The sequence below is a fragment of the Hoplias malabaricus genome, chromosome 13 (genome assembly GCF_029633855.1).
Source record: "Hoplias malabaricus isolate fHopMal1 chromosome 13, fHopMal1.hap1, whole genome shotgun sequence".
Classification (NCBI taxonomy): Eukaryota; Metazoa; Chordata; class Actinopteri; order Characiformes; family Erythrinidae; genus Hoplias; species Hoplias malabaricus.
In genome coordinates, this window is record NC_089812.1 from 38863990 (window position 1) to 38888868 (window position 24879).

The window sequence follows — 24879 nt, forward strand, 5'->3', positions numbered from 1 at the left end:
GAAGGCACACAGAAGCAGAGCACCAAAATCTTGTTTTGCAGAATAATGGGAACACTGATATAATGAAGCTCTGTACTGTGGTTGCTGATTTTTTTAATATCTATCTATCTATCATTATAGCGCTTTACAATCCACACTGCTCAGAACGCTCAATCCACACACACACTGGAGAGAAGCGGCAGCCAAACGCACACATCGTACTCTCGACCAGGAACGACCGTCCACCTGGAGGACTGCATCGGGCACTAGAGTTTCACACAGGACAGAGCGCCAATCCATATCTGGGCTCATACACATTCACTCATACACCAGGACAGTTATTAGAGAAGCCAATTCACCTACCCTCCATGTTTTTGGACTGCGGGAGGAAACCGGAGACCCCGGAGGAAACCCACGCAGACACAGGGAGAACATGGAAACTCCACCCAGATGGGACTTGAACACAAGATGCCACCATTTATATAATCAAGCTAACTATTTTAAACACATCCAATATTAATTTCAAAACTAAATGATAAGTTGCCAACAACTGCAGTAAAATAGTGTGTAATGGAGTGGTCATTTGGGTAATTGGTCATTAAAGAAGGGTAACTTTTTTTTTGTTGTTATTGTTGTTGCAGAATACCAGAGTACTGTTCAAGATACGTGTTGTTGGTGGATCAATATCCTGCAGCTATCTGAGTCCTCAAGATGGACGCCCACTTTACCACCCAGCAGTGGACAGGTAAGAGAGGAGGTGAGAGTGTGCAAGCTTGTGTGCATTTATTTGTAATGATCAACTTTAGGTCTGTTCTACAGTGGAAAATAAACACAGCGCTTTTCAAGTCGGCCATTTTGGATCCAACTTTTGTTTTTTCAATGGGAAGAGGGTCATGTGACACATTAAATTATTGGGAATTTCACAAGAAAAACAATGGTGTGCTTGATTTTAACGTAACTTTATTCTTTCGTGAGTTATTTACAAGTTTCTGACCACTTATAAAATGTGTTCAAAGTGCTGCCCATTGTGTTGGATTGTCAATGCAGCCCTCTTCTCCCACTCTTCACACACTGATAGCAACACCGCAGGAGAAATGCTAGCACAGGCTTTCAGTACCCTCCCATATACTAATGTGCCACAAACAGGAAGTTAATATCACCAACCATTCCCACTTTATTAAGGTGTATCCATATAAATGGCCCACCCTGTAGATTCACATCCTTATGACACTGAAAATGCATCAGATGCATCCTGTTTCCACTGATCAGCTTTCAGTTATTTCAGGAACTTGATTGAAGTGCACCTGTGGTAAATCCAGTTTATTGGACATGATTTGGAAAGGCACATGACTATAGGTTGTTGACCGTACATGTCAGCACAAATCAAGCCATGAAGTCCAAGGAATTGTCATTAGACCTCAGACAGGATTGTATCCAGGCACAGATCTGGAGAAGGGTACAGAAACGTTGCTGCAGCATTGAAGGTCCCAATTAGCACAGTAGCCTCCATCATCCTTAGAAGATGGAAGAATTTTGGAACCATCAGGACTCTTCCTAGAGCCCAGTCAATCTGAGTGATCTGGGTAAAAGGGCCTGGGATGTGACCAAGAACCCAAGTGTCACTCTGGCAGAGCTTCAGCTTTGCTCTGTGGAAAAAGGTGAACCTTCCAGAAGGACAACACTTTCTGTAGCACTCCACCAATCGGGCCTGTATGGTAGGGAGGCCAGTCAGAAGTCAGTCCTCAGTGAAAGGCACATGACAGCCCACTTAGCATTTGCCAGAAGGCTTCTGAACAAAATTCTCCAGTCCCATTAAACAAAGATTGAACTCTTTGGCCTGAATACCAATCATCGGGAGGAAATCAAGCACCGCTCATGGCCTGGCCAATATCTTCCCTACAGTGAAGTATGATGGTGGCAGCATCATGCTGTGGGGATGTTTTTCACCAGCAGGAACTTATAGACTAGTCAGGGTCGAGGGAAACATGACTGCAGCAATGTACAGAGACATCCTTGAAGAAAACCTGCTACAGGGCGCTTTGGACCTCAGCCTGGGGTGGAGGTTCATCTTCCAACAGGACAATGACCCTAAGCACACAGCCAAGATAAGAAAGGAATGGATTCAGGACAACTCTGTGAATGTTGTTGAGTGGCACAGCCAGAGCCCAGACTTGAACCCACAACTCTGAGAGATCTGAATATGGCTGTGCACCGACATTCCCTATTCAACCTGGTGGAACTTGAGAGGTTCTGCAAAGAAGAATGGGAGAAACTGCCCAGAAATTGGCATGGCATTGGCATCATACTCAAAAAGACTTGAGGCTGTAAATTGCAAAGATTCCAAAGAAATGATTCCAAAGGAATGTTTTTCACTTTGTCATTATACGTTATTGTGTGTAGAATTATGAAAGGAATAATGAATTTAATCCGTTTTGGAATAAGGCGGTTATTAGGGCTGATCGCAGCATTATTTTACTGATCTGTATTGGCTTTATTGGGCTTGATCTTAAGTCTGATCCTCCATTTTAATTACAATCCCTCGTCCTCCTGTAACTTTTTAAAGGTTGTTGTGACCTGACTCTGCTGGCCACCGTAACGGACACTTCTTTCTGACTGTTCCGCACAAATGCACATTTCCGCGAGTCAGACTCATAGCTGGAGCGTGAGGGGACGTGATTAGAGTCCCCAATCCTCCTATATTTGGACACTAAATGCCGTGTTGTGTTTTGACCCATACAGGATGCGTTATATCCTGCATTTTTGAGTCGAGAATGTTAAGAACCATGATTTGTTTGAGACACGCTACTCTCCCTCAGCCACGGCTCCTAAACAGAGAATGCACTTCTCATTGTTCGTTACTTTTATTAAGCCAATCAGCAGTCAGAGTTAGATGTCCACCATTTAGTGCTACTGCTAATGGAGTCACAGCCCCGCCTACAGGGGTTTGTTTTGCAGCTGCACTGAGAGGAACAGGTCAGTGCTGAAACATATGTAACTTATTTTAGCACCGTGTCTTGAAGAAAGTACATTTCATTTCATTTAGAACCAGAGTAGTTCTTTATACATAAAAATCAAATTAGATAATTTCACATAATATTAAAAATAATATTAAATCATTTATATGAGCTGTTTTTGAAGACAGCATTTGTTTACTTTGTACATGAAGTGTGCACTGTGTAACAGTACTGTCTAGGAAAATCAGAGTATCGGAACGGGGCTTGGTTTTGGCAAATATTCAATATTAAAAGACTTGGATCAGGAACAAAAAAAATTTGATTTGGACTAGGGCTGTACCATAGCGTATCGTGTGCAACAATATCTCAAAATATTTTTCAACTATAAAAAATATCAATATCGTGATATTCTAACTTGTTTATATAACGATGTCATGTAGTTAAATGCAATATGGCATACATTAATTACGTGAGTTATGTAGGTACAGAGACAGGGTGGAAATTTGCTCTGCATTCAAAAATTTCCTCTAAAAGACAAGTGACTTCAGTCGTGTGGAAGTGGTTTGGTTCTAAAATATCAATATTCTAAATATTTTTAATACAAAGTCAGAATCTTGGTAAGTTACGATTGTTTTTTAAATTTAAACATATTATTAATTTTATAAAATTAATACTAACATAACATTTATTTTGTTGAAATATTGTGTTTTTAGTATTTTTTCATATCGGCAAGAATATCGTTATCGCCAAAATACCCTGAAATATCGTGACATTGTTTTAGGGCCATATCGCCCACCCCTAACTGGGACAAGTGCTGTGGATACATTCCAGATGCACTGTTAGCAGCCACTTGATCATGGAAACAACCCTCAGTGAAGGCTTCCAAATTACTGGAGTTTTAATTAAAATTTTTAAATTAATCTAGTTAACTAATTAATCTAATTAATCTAGTTAGTGTAAAACAATAGGAAAACACTTGTACATAGATACAACAAGTTTAATTTTTATACTGTATCTACCATACATTAGTGTCTGAAAAATGGCTTCTCAAAAAATTCCCTGTTATTTTTTTTGTTGTTTTTACTGCTTTATTATTACGCATGTAAAACAACACTGATGGGCAAACGAGATTACAACCTGGTTTTTCAATATTTTACATTTGTGTGGGAATGTGTGAGAATTTTTGTGTGATAATAATAATAATGATAATTTTTCCTCACTCACTGCTCTTTGAAATAAGGTATGTCAAAATAAATTCTACAATTGCAGTTAATATCACTTTGCTGTACACTGGAAGAGATAGATGGTTAAAGCCTAAGCACCACTTAATGGACCTCCATGAATATTCCACATTATTGTAGTTACTGACAGATATAAGTATGAATTAAAATGAAAATAGCAGCTTAATTTGCTTTAAAACTGACAATTTTATTAAACTGACGGAAAAACCCGAGCTCCCTACGGAAATTCTCGAACAAAACCGTGACGTCACTGGTGGACAACAGCTGAACAACGCCGCGGTAAAACACCGTTATGACTGACTGTTATGACAGTATCTAGCTAAATAACCAACATTATTCATGACAATAGCCTAGCAATAAGCTAAACTCAAATTTAGAGGTACCGTTATTCTTGTAAATGTGATCGAAGTCGAACTCGAATTCATCCGACACTATAAACCTCCGTAATGCAGCTACGTAGCCGAGTATAATCTGAGCCACCGAGTTTAGCGAGTCAAGCTAACGTTCACTAACACCAACTAAAACAGGCGAAGTGAGTGTCCTTACCCTGTTTACCTCCATGTTACAGAGGCTCTTGAACACCTTTCGTTGGTGTCCTTACATGCCCATATTGTTGGAAAAGCGCCAGTGAAATGAGCTACAGATAACGGAGTGAGCGGAGGGTCCTTTCCAAAGTGCCCCTTTAAAGTGGACAAATTTAGTCAATTTTCTGGATATATATATATATATATAAAACTTTAATATATATATGTAAATAAAATAAAAATAACACACTGAGTAAATGACTACATTCATTGCTTAAAATAACGGTGCAGTTATATTTTAATAATAAAAGAATCACAGCTTTAATTCTCCGAAATATGAAATTTAAACTTGGTGTCTAGCAGGACACTGAATTCACTGAATAGCAAGTGACATTCACTGTTTTATGGGAAGTGTATTCAGTGTGAGGATGAGGTCTATGAAAGAGCCGTAGAGATTTCTGCTTTCTGGCCTTTTTGCTGCTTTCAATCAACATGTTTATTGAAGTGCACAGTTACACAGCAAGAGCTGTAGCCTTCTGACAGATCGTCATGCATACAGACCCACACCTAACCCCAAAAGAGGCCTGTGGCCTTGTCTCACCTATTTACAAACTGTGTACAAGAGTAGTCTGTTACATGCCCCACTGTGCATTCTGACTATGAGTATTGATTTTCTCAGAGACAGTGAACAAGAGATTCAAGAACAAAAGACTGAAGAATGGAATCAGGTTTTGTGCACATCCTGTTTCACAGGAACTCCTTCCTTTATGAGTTAAGCCCCTAATACACGTCTCACTGGCCTTCATCAATCACTCAATCAGTGCTAAATCCAGTGGTTTGGAAAGTAATCTGGCACAGACCTGGGCTGATTGTCTGTTTAAAGGATATTTGTCTATTGGTCAAGTATTTCTTGCAACGTCTCCTTGTGATTCTTTTCTTATTCTTGGAACTTCACTTTATTTAAATGTTCTGAAGTTAGTAGCACAAAGGTCTTGGTTCCAACAAGATTCACAAGTTTGAAAAAACCTCACTTTAATAAATCACATGAATAGCTTTGTTTTTACCCCTGGGAAAAAATCATTCTAGGATTGATTACCTTGTCACACGACTTAATATATTTCTGGTTATTTTTACCCTTTGTTTATGTTTCTTCTCCCCAAGTCCAAATTCAATTTATACTACTGCGCCGATCCTCCACCGCAGGCAATGAGTCACCGCAAATCCTAAGTAGCCTACGCCACAGTCTGATACACACTTCTCCAGAAATTTAACTACACGTCGCATCATTGCAGCCCACAACGACTGTGATTGGTCAGTAGTGGAATGGACAGTGTTTAAGCTGAACTGAAGCAGTACAGAAACATGACCTCCTCTTCTCCATACGACACAGACTGCGAGAGATTTCCTCAGACATGGTGTGGATGACAGGGATGAATAAAAATTTAAGCAGAGGAAAAATACAGACACCTCTAAAAGGGAAAAGAAAGAAAAAGGAGAAACAGGACCATGCGTGGAAAAAAATGTGTCAGCATTGTATTTTTCTTTCCTGGCACCTCATATACCGTATTTTCCGCACTATAAGGCGCACCTAAAAAACTCAAATTATCTCAAAAGCCGACAGTGCGCCTTATAATCCGGTGCAATCAGGTGCAAGTCCCTGGGCACCACCATATCCAGGGACCTGAAGTGGGAGATGAACACCGTCTCCATCACCAAGAAAGCTCAGCAGAGAATGTTCTTCTTGAGACAGCTCAAGAAATTTGACCTGCCACAGACCCTGATGATCCAGTTCTACACGTCATCATCGAGTCCATCATCACCTCATCCATAACCACCTGGTTTGGTTCCTCTACCTCACAAGAAAGAGCCAGGCTCCAGCGCATCATCAGATCAGCAGAGAAGATCATTGGATGTAACCTGCCAACGCTTCAGGAGATCCACACCAGCAGGGTGAGGAAACGCGCTCGCAAAATTATGCTTGACCCCTCACATCCTGGACATCACCTCTTCCAGACTCTCCCTTCTGGTAGAAGACTAAGGATCATCAAAACCAGCACAACACGACATGCTAACAGCTTCTTTCCCAGAGCTGTAGCTCTCCTCAACCACAGTGAACACCTCTGAGTCTCCAAACCACTGAACTAAACTGACTGGACTTAACTGCACTGAACAGGACACTTTACTCACTTGCACTATGCTATTTTGCACAGCCGTACAGAAGTTATATTTCTGTAACTTCTACAACAACATATAATATAACCTACTTTAGGAATATCTGGAAACATTTATACTCATACCCATATCTGTACAGTATAGATTTATATTTTATGTTGTCTAATTTATGTCTTAACGCTCTTTTTTTTTTCTAGTACTTAACTGTATTTTTTAGTCTATTTATTGTTTATTGCACCTCTTTTAGAGTTATTTTTGTTAATAGTCTGTGTACGTGTTACATGTCATACATGTGTTGCTGTCACCAAGACAAATTCCTAGTATGTTTAACATACCTGGCGAAATAAAGAGATTCTGATTCTGATATGGACCAATATTGAGCCACAACTGGTCTCGCAACTACGGTAAGCAGCCGCCTACTTCATTTTCTTCCGCGCGCGGTGCATGCTGGATATATACCTGTATATACATTTCATTTCCATTTGTTTTTTATGTAAAGACCCCAAAATGGCTCCTATTAAGGGACACGCATATGACGCAAAGTTTAAACTCAAGGCGATCAGTCACGCAGAAGAACACGGGAATAGAGCAGCAGCAAGAGAATTTAACATTAACGAATCAATGGTGCGAAAGTGGAGGAAGCAACAAGATGACCTACGCCAAGTAAAGAAGACTAAACAGAGTTTCCGAGGGAATAAAGTGAGATGGCTACATTTGGAGGAATAACTTAGTAAAGTGAGCTTTACGTGTTTATTTTGTGTGTTGTGTGATTTTAACGTTTGAGCAACGTTGAGTTATTGATATATTATTATCGCTTTGCACTATTTCGAGTGTTACTATATTGTGATTATTATTATTATTGAATCGAGGAAAAGTCCCCCCCCCCCCCCATGTGGGGTATATTAACATTGCACTACATGTTTTACCTTAAACTACGCTGGGTTGTAATCTATTAATAAAGTTGAACTGACCTATCTGACTGTTTTGTTGACATTCCCTTTAGCGCAGCTCCATCTAATTGATGCATAACGTAACCCCCAGCCTCTACTGTAGCGTCTATTGTATGCGCCTTATAATCCGGTGCGCCTTATAGTGCGGAAAATACGGTAAACAATGCTCTGTCCCAAACAATGACCTACTCCCTAAATAGTGCACTTTAAAGACTTATAAAAGTAGTTTTACTACACCACTACATTCTGTGCTGCCAATGTCACTTTTCCACCGGATGGATCCGGCTCTAATCGACTGAAGTCTTGCGACACGGCTCCGCGCTCCAGTTCTCACGTATCAGTTTTACTTGTTGCACGTTCGGCTTTCACTGGAAATTTTAATCAGCCACAGAACGAAGGAGTGTTTAAACCTCTTCAAAACACCTCGAGGTAAAGGTACAAGTTGCCGTTGTGAGTCCGATAAAAATAAATGTGAAAGCTGCTGTAATTTAAGAGATTTTACAAGTGGCGTCTCTCACGTCTCTCTGGCCAATCAGCGCTCTGTAGGGTTTACACATCACCATTTAGTACCTAATCAGCACGGTTGAAACCTGGAGTGAGCTGGGACTGAAAACCTACCCGGTTCCAGGGACCAGGACCAGACTTGGACGGTGGAAAAGCCAACGAGCTGTGCCGAGTCGAGTAGAGTCACAGAGGTTCCATGCAGTGGAAAAACACCAACGGTGTAGAGCAAGGTGTTTGAGATTTAGCGTTAGTGTTGTGGTGGTGTAATTGCAGAGCGACGCCATGTTTAACATGTTCCATGTAGATGGAAACAATCATCAACAGCTGGGCCATGGAACTATAAGTTAAAACAACAGATAAGGATGTCATAGCGTGTGTGCTCCTGTGTGCAGGGTGTGATGGGTGGGCATGGTTTCCACTCCATTTATACGAGTTTTAAGAGCTTTTACAGTGTAAAGGCTCAGGCTTGTTCAACAAATTGAAGGCTAATCATAAATGATGGATGGGAAATCACATTTGCCAGTAAGTGGGGGTGGTGTACTTTCTAAATCCAAGAAATTTTCTTCAGTTTATAGTGACATTTGTAATCGAATCCCTGAAGTGCACAAGGCATTTTGTATTTCTGACTGTGAAGCAGAGACTAAACACACTGTATCGAGGTGTTTTATATCAGACAAAACACAGAAATAATCCCCCTCCCTACGTACAACAATAATTCATTCATTCATTATCTGTAACCCTTATCCAGTTCAGGGTCGCGGTGAGTCCAGAGCCTACCTGGAATCACTGGGCGCAAGGCGGGAATACACTCTGGAGGGGGCGCCAGTCCTTCAGAGGGCAACACAGACACACACACATTCACTCACACCTACGGACATTATTGAGTCGCCAATCCACCTGCAACATGTGTTTTTGGACCGTGGGAGGAAACCGGAGCACCCGGAGGAAACCCACGCGGACACAAAGAGAAAACACCACACTCCTCACAGACAGTCACCCGGAGGAAACCCACGCGGACACAGGGAGAACACACCACACTCCTCACAGACAGTCACCCGGAGGAAACCCACGCAGACACAGGGAGAACACACCACACTCCTCACAGACAGTCACCCAGAGGAAACCCATGCAGACACAGAGAGAACACACCACACTCCTCACAGACAGTCACCCAGAGGAAACCCACGCAGACACAGGGAGAACACACCACACTCCTCACAGACAGTCACCCAGAGGAAACCCACGCAGACACAGGGAGAACACACCACACTCCTCACAGACAGTCACCCAGAGGAAACCCACGCAGACACAGGGAGAACACACCACACTCCTCACAGACAGTCACCCGGAGGAAACCCACACAGACACAGAAAGAACACACCACTCCTCACAGACAGTCACCCGGAGGAAACCCACGCAGACACCGAAAGAACACACCACACTCCTCACAGACAGTCACCCAGAGGAAACCCATGCAGACAGAGAGAGAACACACCACACTCCTCACAGACAGTCACCCGGAGGAAACCCACGCAGACACAGAGAGAACACACCACACTCCTCACAGTCAGTCACCCGGAGGAAACCCACGCAGACACAGGGAGAACACACCACACTCCTCACCGACAGTCACCCGAAGGAAACCCACGCAGACACAGGGAGAATACACCACACTCCTCACAGACAGTCAACTGGAGCAGGAATCAAACCCACAACCTTCAGGTCCCTGCGACACCAAACACCAAAACTATTAATGAGTTAATGTTAATAAAATCATAAGGTCTGAAATGTAAAGACCTGTGGTTGTTTTTCTCTGATCTTGCAGCTGCATTTTAAATGTACACTCTCACTGGTGATATCTTTAAGGTGTCGAGTTTGAAGAGTGATATCTCCAAAGATGATTAATTATTCATTATGTGCTGCACACGTTGCAGTCATGGCATTAATCTGTAGTTATTTACACAGAGGCTGTGCAACAGTTTAAATGGCAGTTGGTTCCCAACCCTTGACTTAAACTAATATCTCTGCCCTTTCCGTTATGGAAAAAGCTGTGACCTGGCCCAAGTAATTAGAGCCCAACATGAGAGAAAAGGCTTAGACATTTCCCTTTTTCGACTGACTCACATTAGCTCTTGCTCCAGTTCCCCGTCGGTCATGCCTTCTCTTGATCAATAAAAGCTATAGCTACTTCCAGCACTTCACAAATTCCAACTCGGCTTACTCCCACATCTCTGACCTTTCTCATTATTTCAGTGCTCTTTTACACCCAGTGTCTGGACCCTTGTTCAGTTTAGTCGTCTTCTGAATTTGGATTACCCCAGAGTGTGATGATGCAACCGAATCCACAAAAATGTAATGGATTTCAAGCATTTAGTCAAATGGAGATTGTTTTTAGAGTGTGACCACATAAGAGGAAGACAACAGAGGAAATAGACAGGGATAGGGAATTAAAAGGTGTGTCACAGCACCACAATTCAGCTCCCTTACAAGTGCACATCTAGCTGCTCGCATCAAATTTAAATCACTAATGATGGCCTTCAGAGTATTCACTGGTTCTGCTCCCATCTTCCTCAATAAACTCTTAAAACCATACGTTAGCGCCCGCCCTCTCCGTTCCTCAAAGGAGCGCCTACTAACACGACCAACCCCCCGTACAGGTCAGTCCAGGCTATTCTCATCTCTGGTACCATGCTGGTGGAACGAGCTTCCAAGCACCATCAGAGCAACAGAAACCCTCTTGCACTGAAAGTCTTTCTTTAATGCACTTATTACTTCCTGCATATTGCACTCAGTGTAAGGTATTTTGTATAAATCGTGCTGTAGCTCGAATGTTAGATCCTCTTTTGTAAGTCGCTTTGGATAAAAGCATCTGCCAAATGCATAAATGTAAATGTAAAATATACAGCAGGTTTTTTTTATTTACCAAAATGACCTAAAAGCTATGAACTGTAAATAAAAATAAAGTATTACTACAAAGTAAAGAAATGTTAAATAAATGTGGATAGCTTCATTTCAGTGATCAGCAGCTGTCTGCAAAGTGTAACTGTCAACAGTAAAGTTATTTTCTGATTATTCCTGTCTAGACCCTGCTGGAGATTACGTGCTATTACATAATACTGAACTTAACATCACACTGATATTTTCTTGTTTATCTAATATTTGACTAGTATCTGCAGTAACTTACAAATATATTTGTATGGTACAAATTCATGTGATAAAAGGCCAAAACAATCAGAAACACTGCAGACTATTTCAGGACACAACAGAAACCACAGAGATATTCAAAATCTAACTGGCACCAAGCAGCAGAACAGAAGTGAAAAGGTTTATTTGTTCATTATAATTACCACAGGTGATAAGGACTTGACTCATTTGAGGTGCATTTGTAGAATGTCAGTTGCTATTTTGATTAAAATGTTTGCTAAATTTGCACAGCATTTCTGAATCAGCGTCAGACTTGTAAAAGATAAATGTACTGTGATTTCTAAGAATACGCCTTGTGATTTTGCAGGTGCATTTTCATATTCACAAGATGCTAGGTTTCCTAGCCACTGTACATTAGCCACCAACTAAAAATGAGTGGAGATCCTTCTCTTTAAATATAACGCAATAAAATGCCATACTGATACAACCCCAGTTATTACACAGCCTCTAAAGTGCTATGTGATGTCATTTCCTGAAATGAATATGCTGCCGTCCTGCCAATAAGAGCTTCTTCAACAATGTGGCTCAAAAGAGAAAAACACTCATGAATAATACATTATTATTCTTGATTTCTTGAGAGAGGTTGTGACTTATGAAGCAAATCCATGCAAATATAGTTTATATTGCAACTCCTGCTGTGAACTGACCCCTTCGTAGAAGTGGTATACAGAGGACAAATTAAAAGAAACCCTGAGACATAATTAATGCTAATATGTATAATGAGGTGTGCTGCATTACACAAATTAAAAAATTCACATTCTAAATGTTGAGAGACGAGTTAATGTCTATTTTTGATCAAGAGTGAAAGAGGAGTACATGGAAGTGAAAAAGTTTTTTTACTGTGGCATATTCAACAAGAATATAGGTCCCAGGGCAACACACACACACACACCTACGGACACTTTTGAGTCACCAATCCGCCAACCAACCTGTATTTTTGGAGCGTGGGAGTAAACCGGAGCACACCATACTCCTCACAGTCACCTGGAGGAAGCCCACACAGACACAGGGAGAACACACCACACTCCTCACAGACAGTCACCCGGAGGAAACCCACACAGACACAGGGAGAACACACCACACTCCTCACAGACAGTCACCCGGAGGAAACCCATGCAGACACAGGGAGAACACACCACACTCCTCACAGTCACCTGGAGGAAACCCACACAGACACAGGGAGAACACACCACACTCCTCACAGACAATCACCTGGAGGAAACCCACGCAGACACAGGGAGAACACACCACACTCCTCACAGACAGTCACCTGGAGGAAACCCACGCAGACACAGGGAGAACACACCACACTCCTCACAGACAGTCACCCGGAGGAAACCCATGCAGACACAGGGAGAACACACCACACTCCTCACAGTCACCTGGAGGAAACCTCCGCAGACACAGGGAGAACACACCACACTCCTCACAGACAGTCACCCGGAGGAAACCCACGCAGACACAGGGAGAACACACCACACTCCTCACAGTCACCTGGAGGAAACCTCCGCAGACACAGGGAGAACACACCACACTCCTCACAGACAGTCACCCGGAGGAAACCCACGCAGACACAGAGAGAACACACCACACTCCTCACAGACAGTCACCCGGAGGAAACCCACACAGACACAGAGAGAACACACCACACTACTCACAGACAGTCACCCGGAGCGGGACTCAAACCCACAACCTCCAGGTCCCTGGCGCTGCGTGACTGCGCCCCCCCTAGTACAATAGTCAGAAAATCAAAAAGTGGAAAAATTTATATTTTCAGATGAGTCCTTCTTCACTATGTCCTCTCAAAGAAAAAAGGATTCTATGATGATTTGCCGCTTTCCCCATTTCGTGGGTCATGAGTGGTCACCAAATTGTTAGATGAGTCTGAAATTGAGTCAATTATGTTATGACCTTCCCACTCACCGGATCTGAACCCAGTTCTGCGCCATTTGCTGTTTTGAAGTGATCGATCACCTAAAAATAAGAATAATTATAATAATAAAATAAAAGAAGAAGAAATAGGTAAAAAATAAGGTTTCCTTATGCTTTGTCACTTTGCTTTTGCTGTTAGCTGCAATCAGTAAACAAAAGGTCAAATCTTTCTCTAATAATTAAGTATATATTTGTTCATTGTTAATGAGCATTGAAAAGGTCTACAGTTTGAAAGAGGATTCTTAAAACGCAATCATTCTGGAGCATTGTCTCTTCAAACTGGCGTGAACTTGATTACACACAATGTGCTCTTGGGCAAGAAGCAAGGACACGGAAAACGCGTGCTTGTGTTTGTTTCACTGCATACGTGCATGGGTGGATGTGATAAGAATCTTCAAATCTACTTTCTCCTCTCAGTGGTAACAAATAATGTATAAAAGGTAATTAAACAGAGCTACATGAAAAAAAAAAAGTCTGTTTTTGCAGACTTTCAAAAGCTTGGAGCACCTGAATAAGTAATGCTTCATGAATAAGTAGAGCTTCATAGCAAACATCTGTCCCAAGCAGAGTGAATCCAACTAGTTTAAGGCTTCCAACATCCACATTGTGTTCAAGGCAACATTCACAGTTCATTCATTCATTGTCTGCTCACAGCAGAAACGTGACAAAGAGAACTCCACACACTGAAAATCATGGAGACAAGGGAATTTGCGTTATTCCTGCTCCATCGGTGGGGGCTGTAGATGAAATTAACTCTAAATTCAGGAGACTGCTAAATGCATGAAAACAAACACGTTTCTGTGGTATTTCAAACAGGGAATAAAAGCTTAAGACAAGTTCAACTCGAGCTACCTACAACCAACAGTTCTTTTTCTCCTCAAACATGCCATACCACCTTAAAGGTGACGTTCACAACTGTAATAATATATATATATATATATATATATATATATATATATATATATATATATATATATATATATATAAAGATGTTTCTTCACTATTTACTAGCTCTCCAGTCTGTTTGACTGCTCGAAACCGGTCTAAAGTGTTTACGAAGCCCCAGTGTCAGTAAACACCTAAATAAAATGCTAGGCCCAGTATGCTAGGTTTTCTCTCTCTCTCGGCTCGTGCCATTGAAAAGGCATCTGGAGTTTTTTGTTTGTTGTTTTTTCATTTATTTATTTATTTGAAACAAAAAGAGAGAGTTCCAAACATTAAAAGCACAAACCAAGATAAGGATAATGCTTTATTCCTGGTCCATAGGTAGGTTTTTGCTGTTTCGGATTACAGTGATCTCTCGTTTTTCGCGGGGGATGCGTTCCAAGACCCACCTGCGAAAAACGAATTTTCGCAAAGTAGAGGAAAGATTTTTTTTATGTATTTAACGAGTATTTGGACTTTTAAACCCCTCCCTGTTACTGTTAACAACCCACCCTCTGCATTAAACAGTCGTTCTCTAATGTTCTTCAGCTGGAACTACATGTGATATTCTACCAGTTTCTTTAATAGAGTCATTCCTAAGCTGTGATTTAGCGTCAGTAAATTTCACTCGGATGTGGACGTGAACAACACATGTACTGTACGTAAGAAACACTTGTAAATGATATATTGTGTCACCTACAGGCCCAGTCTAATACATGGAAATAAAACAAAAAGACGCGAAAGATGAACCGCGAAGTAGCGAGGGATTACTGTAGTTAACGTGGGGATATCTCCAAATTTAGGAGATGACTGACTGCATGAAAGTAAACAGATAAAAAGTGCAACAAAACTAAACAAGCCATAAATTAGTTTCTGTGGTAGTTCAAACAGTAAAACCTACAAAATAAAAGCTCAGCCACTTAAACAGGTTATGGCTGTTATATCATTTGAGGCCATAGAGATTTTGTTTTTTCCCCACGTAGTAAACTGTGACTTCAGGGGACCTAGATTTTGCCTCTCACTCTCACTGTTTTCACCAGCCTCTCACTGATGCCTTAAAGAAAAATCAATCATAAGCTAGGTCTTGCTCTGAGAAAGCTTCTAAAGAAGTTCCAGCAGAGTGTGGCTGCTCATAGACTTTTGAACTGACACGTTTGTCTTTTTAATCCTGGTCCATTCCGTTCTGAAAAACAAGCACAATCATCACAGGCCTTCTGACCTTGAACCAGTTTCCTGTCGATATAAATGCAGTACATTTAGAAGGCGCTCCCCGGTATTTGATCCACTCTTATGCTATAAACCTCCTTGTCTAAACAGCAGCCTGAAATATTCCTCTGGACCTAGAATCCTTCTGTTTATTACTTTGCTGTTAACAATTAATTTTGTGCAATGCACTATGATTGTTAATAACAGACATGTTGCTACTGAATGATCATTTATAGTAATAACAATAAATAATGCAGGTCAGAGGTGATTGCTCTAAAACTGCAAGTGAAGCTCAGCTTCCCCAAAAATGTCAAAAAAATAAGTGATCAAATATATACTGTTGTGTGTACATGTCATTGAATAAATATGCACTACAACGCGCTCAACTTTTGTTCAGAATCAGCTTCTTATCACTGGTAAAGACGCGGCTTTCCTCTCAATCATTCCTGCAGCTTCACAGTGCTTTAAACAGTGAGAACGCTGAGCGTCCACAAAGTTCAATAGCGAAGCAGCGAAACGAGACGAGTCATTGGATAAATGCTGGGCTTTGTCCCGCCCATCGGACGCTCAGCGTCTCTGGGGGTCTATGGGGCAGTGGGCTGGCCTCGGCTGGCCCGGACGCTCAGCTTCTGCATGATGATTGGATGATCTGTCTGAGGCTGAATCCCTTTTTGTTTGACAGAGAAATGAGCGAATCAGCGATCCTTTGGTGTAAAGATCCGTGGGAGCATTAAATTTTCATTCTGTTCTGAGTTCAACCGGAGACTTTCTTAATCCTCTTAGTTATTTTCTTTGTTAAAAACGACTAGCGACAAATCGATAAATTGTTATTGGAGACTGACTTCTATCACTCTTTCTGACTTTACGTATAAATAAACCGACACATTTTATGATGTAGGCCGAAATTGAGCTTCCCCTCCTTGAAAGACCAGCATCCGTCACTGATGCAGGGATATAGTGGTGGGTAACACGGCTAATAAAGTGTGGTACAAAAGTGCTACAAACCTTAATATATTTTAAATTGAGCAGGGTCTATATACATTCGAGCTCTTGTATATGACACGAGCAGCTTTAGCAGGTAAAGCACTAAGAAACATAAGTTCAATTCTAAATATATTACACCAGTGAAAAATGTCTATACACATAAATAACAATGTACATGTCAAAAACACAGCAGCATAATTACTATGTACATCATGATGGTATTACTGACCGTACGGACTGGACCTGTAACAGTACGTTGTAGTTCAGCACCAGCACAGTCCAGACAGCAGGAGATCAGTAGTATCCTTGCAGTAAGGAGAGACTAGATGTGAAGCCCCTTATTGCTGTGGGAAGAAACGACCTCAGCACAGCGCAGCTGTATCAGTCTTCCACTGAACGTGATTCTCTGTTTGTCTTCTGCAATGTGCAAGGGGTGTAAAGTATTGTCCACAATGACCAGCAGCTTGTTAAGTGTTCATTTTTCTGCCACCACCTCCACAGTGTCCAGTTTGACTCCGACAACAGAGCCAGCCTTCTTGATTGGTTTGTCCAGTTTGTTCAGTGCACTTCTGTTGATGCTTTTGCCCCAGCACACAACAGCATTGAATGTAGCATAATGGGATGTTTTGGATCAAATAAATAAGGCCTAAATTCACCATGCTCTATGTCAAACAAGGGCAAGACGAGAAAAAAGCCCCCAGGCACGGGGCTGTAGAGCACTCTGGAATAATAGGTCACCATCCAGTGTCTTTGGGGTGAATTGGAGTAGCTCTAGATTCCCAGAACTATGTTAAACAATATCACCTCCTGACTACAGTAATGTGTTTGTGGCTGCAATCCAACAAAGACTCACAGATAATTGGGGATAGGAAGACCCTTTACTTCATATGTCAGTTAAAAGGGTTTCTACAAATATCTGGACATATTCTGAACTGGTATAATTACATTAACGTGTATTATTTAGGTGGTGAAAACCTAAGACAGATGAATATAATTCCAGGTGTTTTACTGTAAATGTATTCATGTTTTCTTCAGGGCCCTGAAGCTGTGTGGCTCAGGTGGGCCTCCACACGTGAAGCTGATTGTTGAATGGGAACACAGGATAAAAGATTGGTGAGTTACCATCCTTAATCAAATTAAACTGAAATTACAACAACGTAAGTGCACACAAAGTAAGTTAATCAGGCACCATCAGTGTTGCAAGTCTCTTAACTGCATCTTCAGCACATTTTTTAGTCCTCAATAATATTATTCAAATAATATTTGAAGCTCTTCTAGTGAACCCTGAATATAAATGACTCAATTATAATCAAAGGAACACGCAGCCAGTTGTTTAAGTCACGTTGGAGGTTCATTCTAAAGGTAAATAAAAACAAAAAATGTAGGCCGTCTTCTTATTAAATAAAAAAATTAAGTTTAAAGTATTTGAATCTACACTGAGTAAGTCATTTAATCAATGACAGGTATCAAGGACAGGTAGTCATAGCAACAATGTAGGAGTAGATGGGGCAAAACATAATGCATTAACAGAGCTAAAATGTTTTTAGCATATGAAAGGGTTAATGCAAAATTATTCCAAATTTTTGAATGTGGATCCACTGTATTAGTAAGTGTTTATATAATCAGTAGTAGGCTTACAAAGTGATTCCAAGGGTGGACTGTTGTTGAGATATGGATGTATGGCTAATTATTCTTTTTATGTATGAACAGTAATGGTTATAGTTAGGCTAATAACGAAGTATATACTCTAGCCTGTGTGTGTGTGTGTGTAGTCTGTTTGGGAACATCCAGGAGGAAGTGGTGAAGGATGCAGAAAGTGTTCGCACTCAGCAGCAGCAGCACGTTCAACAGCACAACTGCACACTGGACGAGTGCTTTCAGCTTTACACAAAAGAAGAACAGGTAACACGCCTCACACATCATTCTCATCTAGGTCTGTCTCACACTGAGCAAACCTGTGGCTTTCCTCCCTCCAATGAACTTGACCACGTCCTCCAAACTCTGCTTCTTAATACAGTGCTCCATGCTGAGAAAGTCAAGCCTGGAGCAAGGTTAGAACAATTACTTGGGCCTGCTGTATTTTTGTTCCAAAAAAAAGTTTGCCGTTTTCAAAATGCTTAAAAAACTTCTACTGGGGGAATCATTTAGGAAAGTAGTAACATAAAGGGGCTGCACAATGTTTATTCTACAGGGTAGGCCATGCATATAGATACACCTTAATAAAGTGGGAATGGTTGGTTATATTATCTTCCTGTCTGTGGCACATTAGTATATGGGAGGGGGGGAAACTTTTCAAGATGGGTGGTGACCATGGCGGCCATTTTGAAGTCGGCCGTTACTGTTGGTGATCTGATAAATCGGCACAAAGGAAATATTTGTTTCAAATTTGTTACTCTGCTGAGCAGAAATGCTACTCATTATTAAAACGTAGCTGAAAAGTATTTTCACGTTTTCAGTATTTATTAAAAAACATCTTTCTTTTTTATTGTCATTTATTTAAACGTGAAGTAAAAGTAACTTCCCAAGATTCAACACAAACAAAGTGCAAAAATCAAAGTGCTCCGGTTTCCTCCCACACTCCAAAAACACACGTTGGTAGGTGGATTGAAGACTCAAAAGTGTCTGTGTGAGTGTGTGTGTGTGTCACCCTGTGAAGGACTGGCGCCCCCTCCAGGGTGTATTCCCGCCTTGCGCCCAATGATTCCAGGTAGACTCTGGACCCACCGCGACCCTGAACTGGATAAGGGTTACAGACAATGAATGAATGAAGTGCCATAGTTCAATTACAGATATATACTATAGTACATAAGTGAATAAGTGCTAGAATAAAGTGTGTTGCAGAAGTGTGAACAGTCCATGTTGGGGGTGGGTGGGGTCTTTAAAGATGGAGGCAGCTCTCTTGCGGACCCTGTGGTGGTAGATGCTCTGCAGAGAGGGCAGTGGAGTCCTGGTGCCCTCCGCAGTTTTTACCACTCTCTGCAGGCGTTTACGGTCCATCACAGTCGTGCTGCCATACCACGCGATGATGCAGCTAGTCAGGAGGCTCTTGACAACACAGCTGAAAAAATTGCTGAGGATTTTAGGAGACATCCCAAACTTTCTCAGCCTCCTCAGCAAGTACAGACGCTGTTGAGCCTTTTTGACTAGCTGCGTGGCTTTCAATGCCCAGGTATTTAAAGCTCCTGGTTGAACAGTGGCTGATGAGGTCTATTTTTGTGACTGTCACATGTTTCTGAAATTTTACGCAACAGTATCACAGTTATTGCTTTATGGGAAATTAGCATAGTGATCTTTGCATTGGTGCTTTCCCTGCATTATGCAAATAAATATTTCTTCATTTTAAGCATCTGTACAGGCTTTAAATATCAGCGGCTGCCCATACTTACCCTCAGGACATACTAGACTTGATCCAATACGTACTATCCAGTCACGCATTAGCAGTGTGAAATGTCAGTAGATATACAGCCCCTGACAGACTACATCCTGACTGATGGCATGTCCTTTCAACCTGACAGCACAGGATTATTACCTCAGGATTTACAGTTAAAATAATATGAATTTAATCTGTGTGTTTGTCTGTCATTTTCTGTGAATAACATCAGTATGAACTTGGAACCAAAACTGTTTTACATAACTAAAAATGTATCAAACGTATGGTAAGCTGCGGCAGTAAAGGCAAATGAATCTGGCATTAAAATGTCATGAGCATAAATAAGTGAAAATATCTCACAAAAAAACTTTAAGCATCCCCCACTGCTTATAATTCTTACTGCACCATTAAATTCCATTCTATTTAATGAATTCCGCACTGCTGCCCATTTTATGTGAGAAGAATACAATTACTAACAATGCACTGCCTTAATATTAAAAAAAATAAAAAAAATAAAAAATGGAACCCAAACACACCTCAGGTACTGCAGTAGTTTATTACGTGTGCTTATAAGAAGCAAGAGCATTCTCTTTCAGCTCCTCACTGCTGGTGTTCAGACATTTTACTAATACAGCAGTATGGGAAGAGAAATTCAGAATGTGTCAGAGACAGCTCCACAAAAATGGGTTATGAGTATACACTCTGAGAAATATTCATTCATTCATTATCTATAACCGCTTATACAATTCAGGGTCACGGTGGGTCCAGAGCCTACCTGGAATCACTGGGCGCAAGGCGGGATTACACCCTGAAGGTCCTTCACGCCAGTCCTTCACAGGGCAACACAGACAAACACACACATTCGCTCACACACTCGGACACTTTTGAGTCGCCAATCCACCTACTAATGTGTGTTTTAGGACTGTGGGAGGAAACCAGAGCACCTGGAGGAAACCCACACGGATACAGGGAGAACACACCAAACTCCTCACAGACAGTCACCCGGAGCGGGAATCGAACCCACAACCTCCAGGTCCCTAGAGCTGTGTGACTGCGACACTACCTGCTGCACCACCGTGCCGCCCTACTCTGAGAAATATGATAACTAAAATCCAAAATTTGACTTCTTGGCTTTAATCTGATTTAAGAAAATTGAGTATGCTGTTTACCTGACCACATACATTATCTAAATGCAAAAATTAGATCATGCTCTGATTATTAAGTGCATACATTGGGCCTCTCCCAGAAATGCACTCTATCATTTTTCAGCTTTTCATTTAAAATCAAAGTGCTCAAGGTAATTACAGTCAGGAATATAGTTCATGAACTCCTCTAATTACACAGCATGGGCAATAAACACTTCCACACTGCCCAAGCTATTTGCTCATGTGTTCCAATATTCTTTCAGAGAAAGAAAGTTGGAAAAAAATTATAATACTCACAGCTTCAAAATGAAGGTGGCATTTGTTTTCCTTTGGAATGATTGAGTACTTTTCTTTACTTCATTCCTTCATTATCTGTAACTGCTAATCCAGTTCAGGGTCGCAGTGGGGCTGGAGCCTACCCAGAAATGTTGGGTGCAAGACAGGAACACACATTGGAGGGGGCGCCAGTCCTTCACATGGCGACACACACATTCACTCACACCCACAACTACGGACACTTGTGAGTCACCAGTCTACCTACCAACGTGTTTTTGAAGCATGGGAGGAAACCAGAGCATGCGGAGGAAACCCACGCAGACACAGGGAGAACACACCAAACAGTCACCCGGAGGAAACCCACGCAGACACAGGGAGAACACACCACACTCCTCACAGACAGTCACCCGGAGGAAACCCACGCAGACACAGGGAGAACACACCACACTCCTCACAGACACAGGGAGAACACACCACACTCCTCACAGAAAGTCACCTGGAGGAAACCCACGCAGACACACGGAGAACATACCACACTCCTCACAGACAGTAACCCGGAGGAAACCCACACAGACACAGGGAGAACACACTACACTCCTCACAGACAGTCACCTGGAGGAAACCCACGCAGACACAAGGAGAACACACCATACTCCACACAGACAGTCAACCAGAGGAAACCCTCACAGACACAGGGAGAACACACCACACTCCTCACAGACAGTCACCCGGAGGAAACCCACGCAGACACAGGGAGAACACACCACACTCCTCACAGACAGTCACCCGGAGGAAACCCACGCAGACACAGGGAGATCATACCACACTCCTCACAGACAGTCACCTGGAGGAATCCCACGCAGACACAAGGAGAACACACCATACTCCACACAGACAGTCAACCAGAGGAAACCCTCACAGACACAGGGAGAACACACCACACTCCTCAGAGAGAGTCACCTGGAGGAAACCCACACAGACACAGAGAGAACACACCACACTCCTCACAGACAGTCACCCGGAGGAAACCCACACAGACACAGGGAGAACACACCAAACTCCTCACAGACAGTCACCAGGAGGAAACCCACGCAGACACAGGGAGAACACACCAAACTCCTCACTGACAGTCACCCGGAGCGGGACTCAAACCTTGCGACACACAGGGTTCTCCTTATCCACAACCACTGACTAGACCTTTTAGCTGTTTCTGATAACTCCTTCACCGCTGCCCTCAGTTTCCATCACCTGATGCCAAACTGCACAATCAGGGATGTGGCAGACTTGGCTACAAATCTCCTAACACCTATCTCCACCTGTCTTACATGTGCCTGCCACCCGCGTTCCCTCACCTCAGCTGCCAGGTCCGTGTACTTTGGCTTTCTTCCATTCAAATGCTTTGTCTACTACATTCTCATATGGAAATGTTAAATCTATAAAATAACCTGTTTACTTTTATAGTACAGCACCATATCTGGCCTCAGTGTAGTTAATGCAATACACTCTGGATCATGCTTTTTTTTTACCCACCTCCACCAGCAATTTCCAATCTCGTGCTTCACCCCATCTACTAATAATTATAGGCTGTGCATGATCTCAAATACGTTCGTCCTCACGTACAAACCTAATCACTTTATTACTACAACCACTCGCCAATGCATTTACCTCTAAGCTTTTGCTGCCCATCAAACATGCCAAAATCCTTAGCACCCAATTATGACTCCATGTATACCTCCCCTGCGACAAACTAAACTTACAAGCTGATAGAATATGCTTCAGCATGCCAACCCATGTATCAGGCTTTCCCCTAACTCCGCTCTCTCTCTCTTTTCGCCAATTGCAATGGGTAAAACAATAAAACGTAAGATCAAGCCCTAGTAGGGCATTTAAACATCAGTCTTGCAAGAAATCACATATCTAAACAATATTTAAGTGTCTCTAACAGTGCTGTAATTCTTTGTGTTCAAAACTGCATGTGGAACACAAAACATTTCCATTTCACGATATTTCCCTCAGTGTAAAAGTTAGCTTAGCGGTTAGCTTCCTTTTCTCCGAGGGGAAAATCTACCGCCATTGTAGTCCTTACATGTAGAGTACGGATCCCAACACAGGACAAACATAATCTCATTGTGAACCTCTCAAAACCACTGAATGTGGTAGCTACTGTCTCATCTGACTGTCACAAGCAGGGGAGGTGGCCGAAGTTAGTGGGCACCAATAATCTTAGCAGTATTGGCACCTACTTAAACAAAAGCGTTTTTATCTAAAAACATTTTCAAAGTCAAGCAAGTCTTGGACATTAATCTACACATATTTGACTCCTGAAAAATGTTGATTTGAGTGAGTAAAGTACTTCTATTTATTTACAGATAGCTAATATTTCCAATATTGTAATTAAAGTGGCTGGAACTTGGGGTAATTACGCTGCATAATCTATAACTAGGGTCTTCACCTACCCACTGTCCACGATTTTGTAATGGAAGGATATCATAAGTTGCTCCAAGCAAAAACTTAATACGATTTACTTCCATCGCCCACAATTCTTTCCAAATTATCTTCCGCTTCTCTAGATTCTCCCAGTGAAGCCACTGGCCTTGTTTTGCCTGTGACTCTGATGTAGTGCACCGTGCCTCCTCTGCCTGATCGTAGATAAATCTAATCATCATTTGCCTTCTGTCTGGTGATGTGGCCTTACTAAATGAATCACCTGACCCTGGCTGCCTGCACTGCCACTCGTGGGTTCCATTCCTTCCTGCTTTTGTGACTGGCGCTGCTGCGTTAACCACTGCATCCTTAGTAGTATATAACGCTATTTACAGGGAACGTCTATGATTGTCATCCAAAAATCTTTTTTTTTTATATATATTAGAAGATGTTTTCTCAACTTCTGCTAGTTCTTTTCCTACCAGTTTAATGTGGATTTTGAGGCCCCACTGTCAGAAAGAAAAAAATTTGCTTGACCAGACATACTAAGCTGCAACATAAAATAAAAGCTGGGACAGAACCATGTTTACTACTAGGTCACATTACCATTATTTTTAATCATTTGGGATTTGAAGATACTGCTCGTTGTGGTTTTGCAAGTGGACATATTGCTTATTCTTGCTGTATACAAGACAGGAACTGCTCAACAGTCTATGGTCACCATTGTCTGATTCCCCTCTATATGATGCACCATGCATTCTCACTAGGAGTCAGATCTGGACTGCAGCTGGTCCAGTCAAGCACACACTATGCCCATACACACTATCTAACTGTTGTAACTTGTGCCGAATGAAGAACATTTCCTTGGAAAATACGTTGTCTTAATGGTAACATACATTTCTCCAAAATACTAATACAAGCCACCATATCAGTGGTGCCAGCGCATGCATGCAAATCAGCCATTCTCTGGGCACTGATGGAGCCCCATGCATCACAAATGCACTTTTATCACTCCCTGTCTAGACAAATACAGAAATGGTTGCATTATCATGCCAGTCCAGCAGGGGGCATACTACCCCTTAAAGAGAGA

At 41.8% G+C, this 24879-nt stretch overlaps 1 protein-coding gene and 1 long non-coding RNA gene across 2 annotated transcripts in view; one reads left to right on the top strand and one right to left on the bottom strand.

Annotated features, from left to right (window-relative positions):
• The window catches only part of usp43b (ubiquitin specific peptidase 43b), a 175403-nt gene that overhangs the window by 131618 nt on the left and 18906 nt on the right, over positions 1 to 24879 (top strand). The window contains exons 9-11 of the mRNA XM_066641551.1: positions 621 to 724; positions 17610 to 17687; positions 18347 to 18476. Of these exons, the coding sequence (XP_066497648.1) occupies positions 621 to 724; positions 17610 to 17687; positions 18347 to 18476 (312 nt within the window). The remainder of the gene's footprint in view (positions 1 to 620; positions 725 to 17609; positions 17688 to 18346; positions 18477 to 24879) is intronic.
• Positions 1 to 24879, bottom strand: part of LOC136664392 (uncharacterized) — an 88119-nt gene that overhangs the window by 23464 nt on the left and 39776 nt on the right. The window lies entirely within an intron of this gene.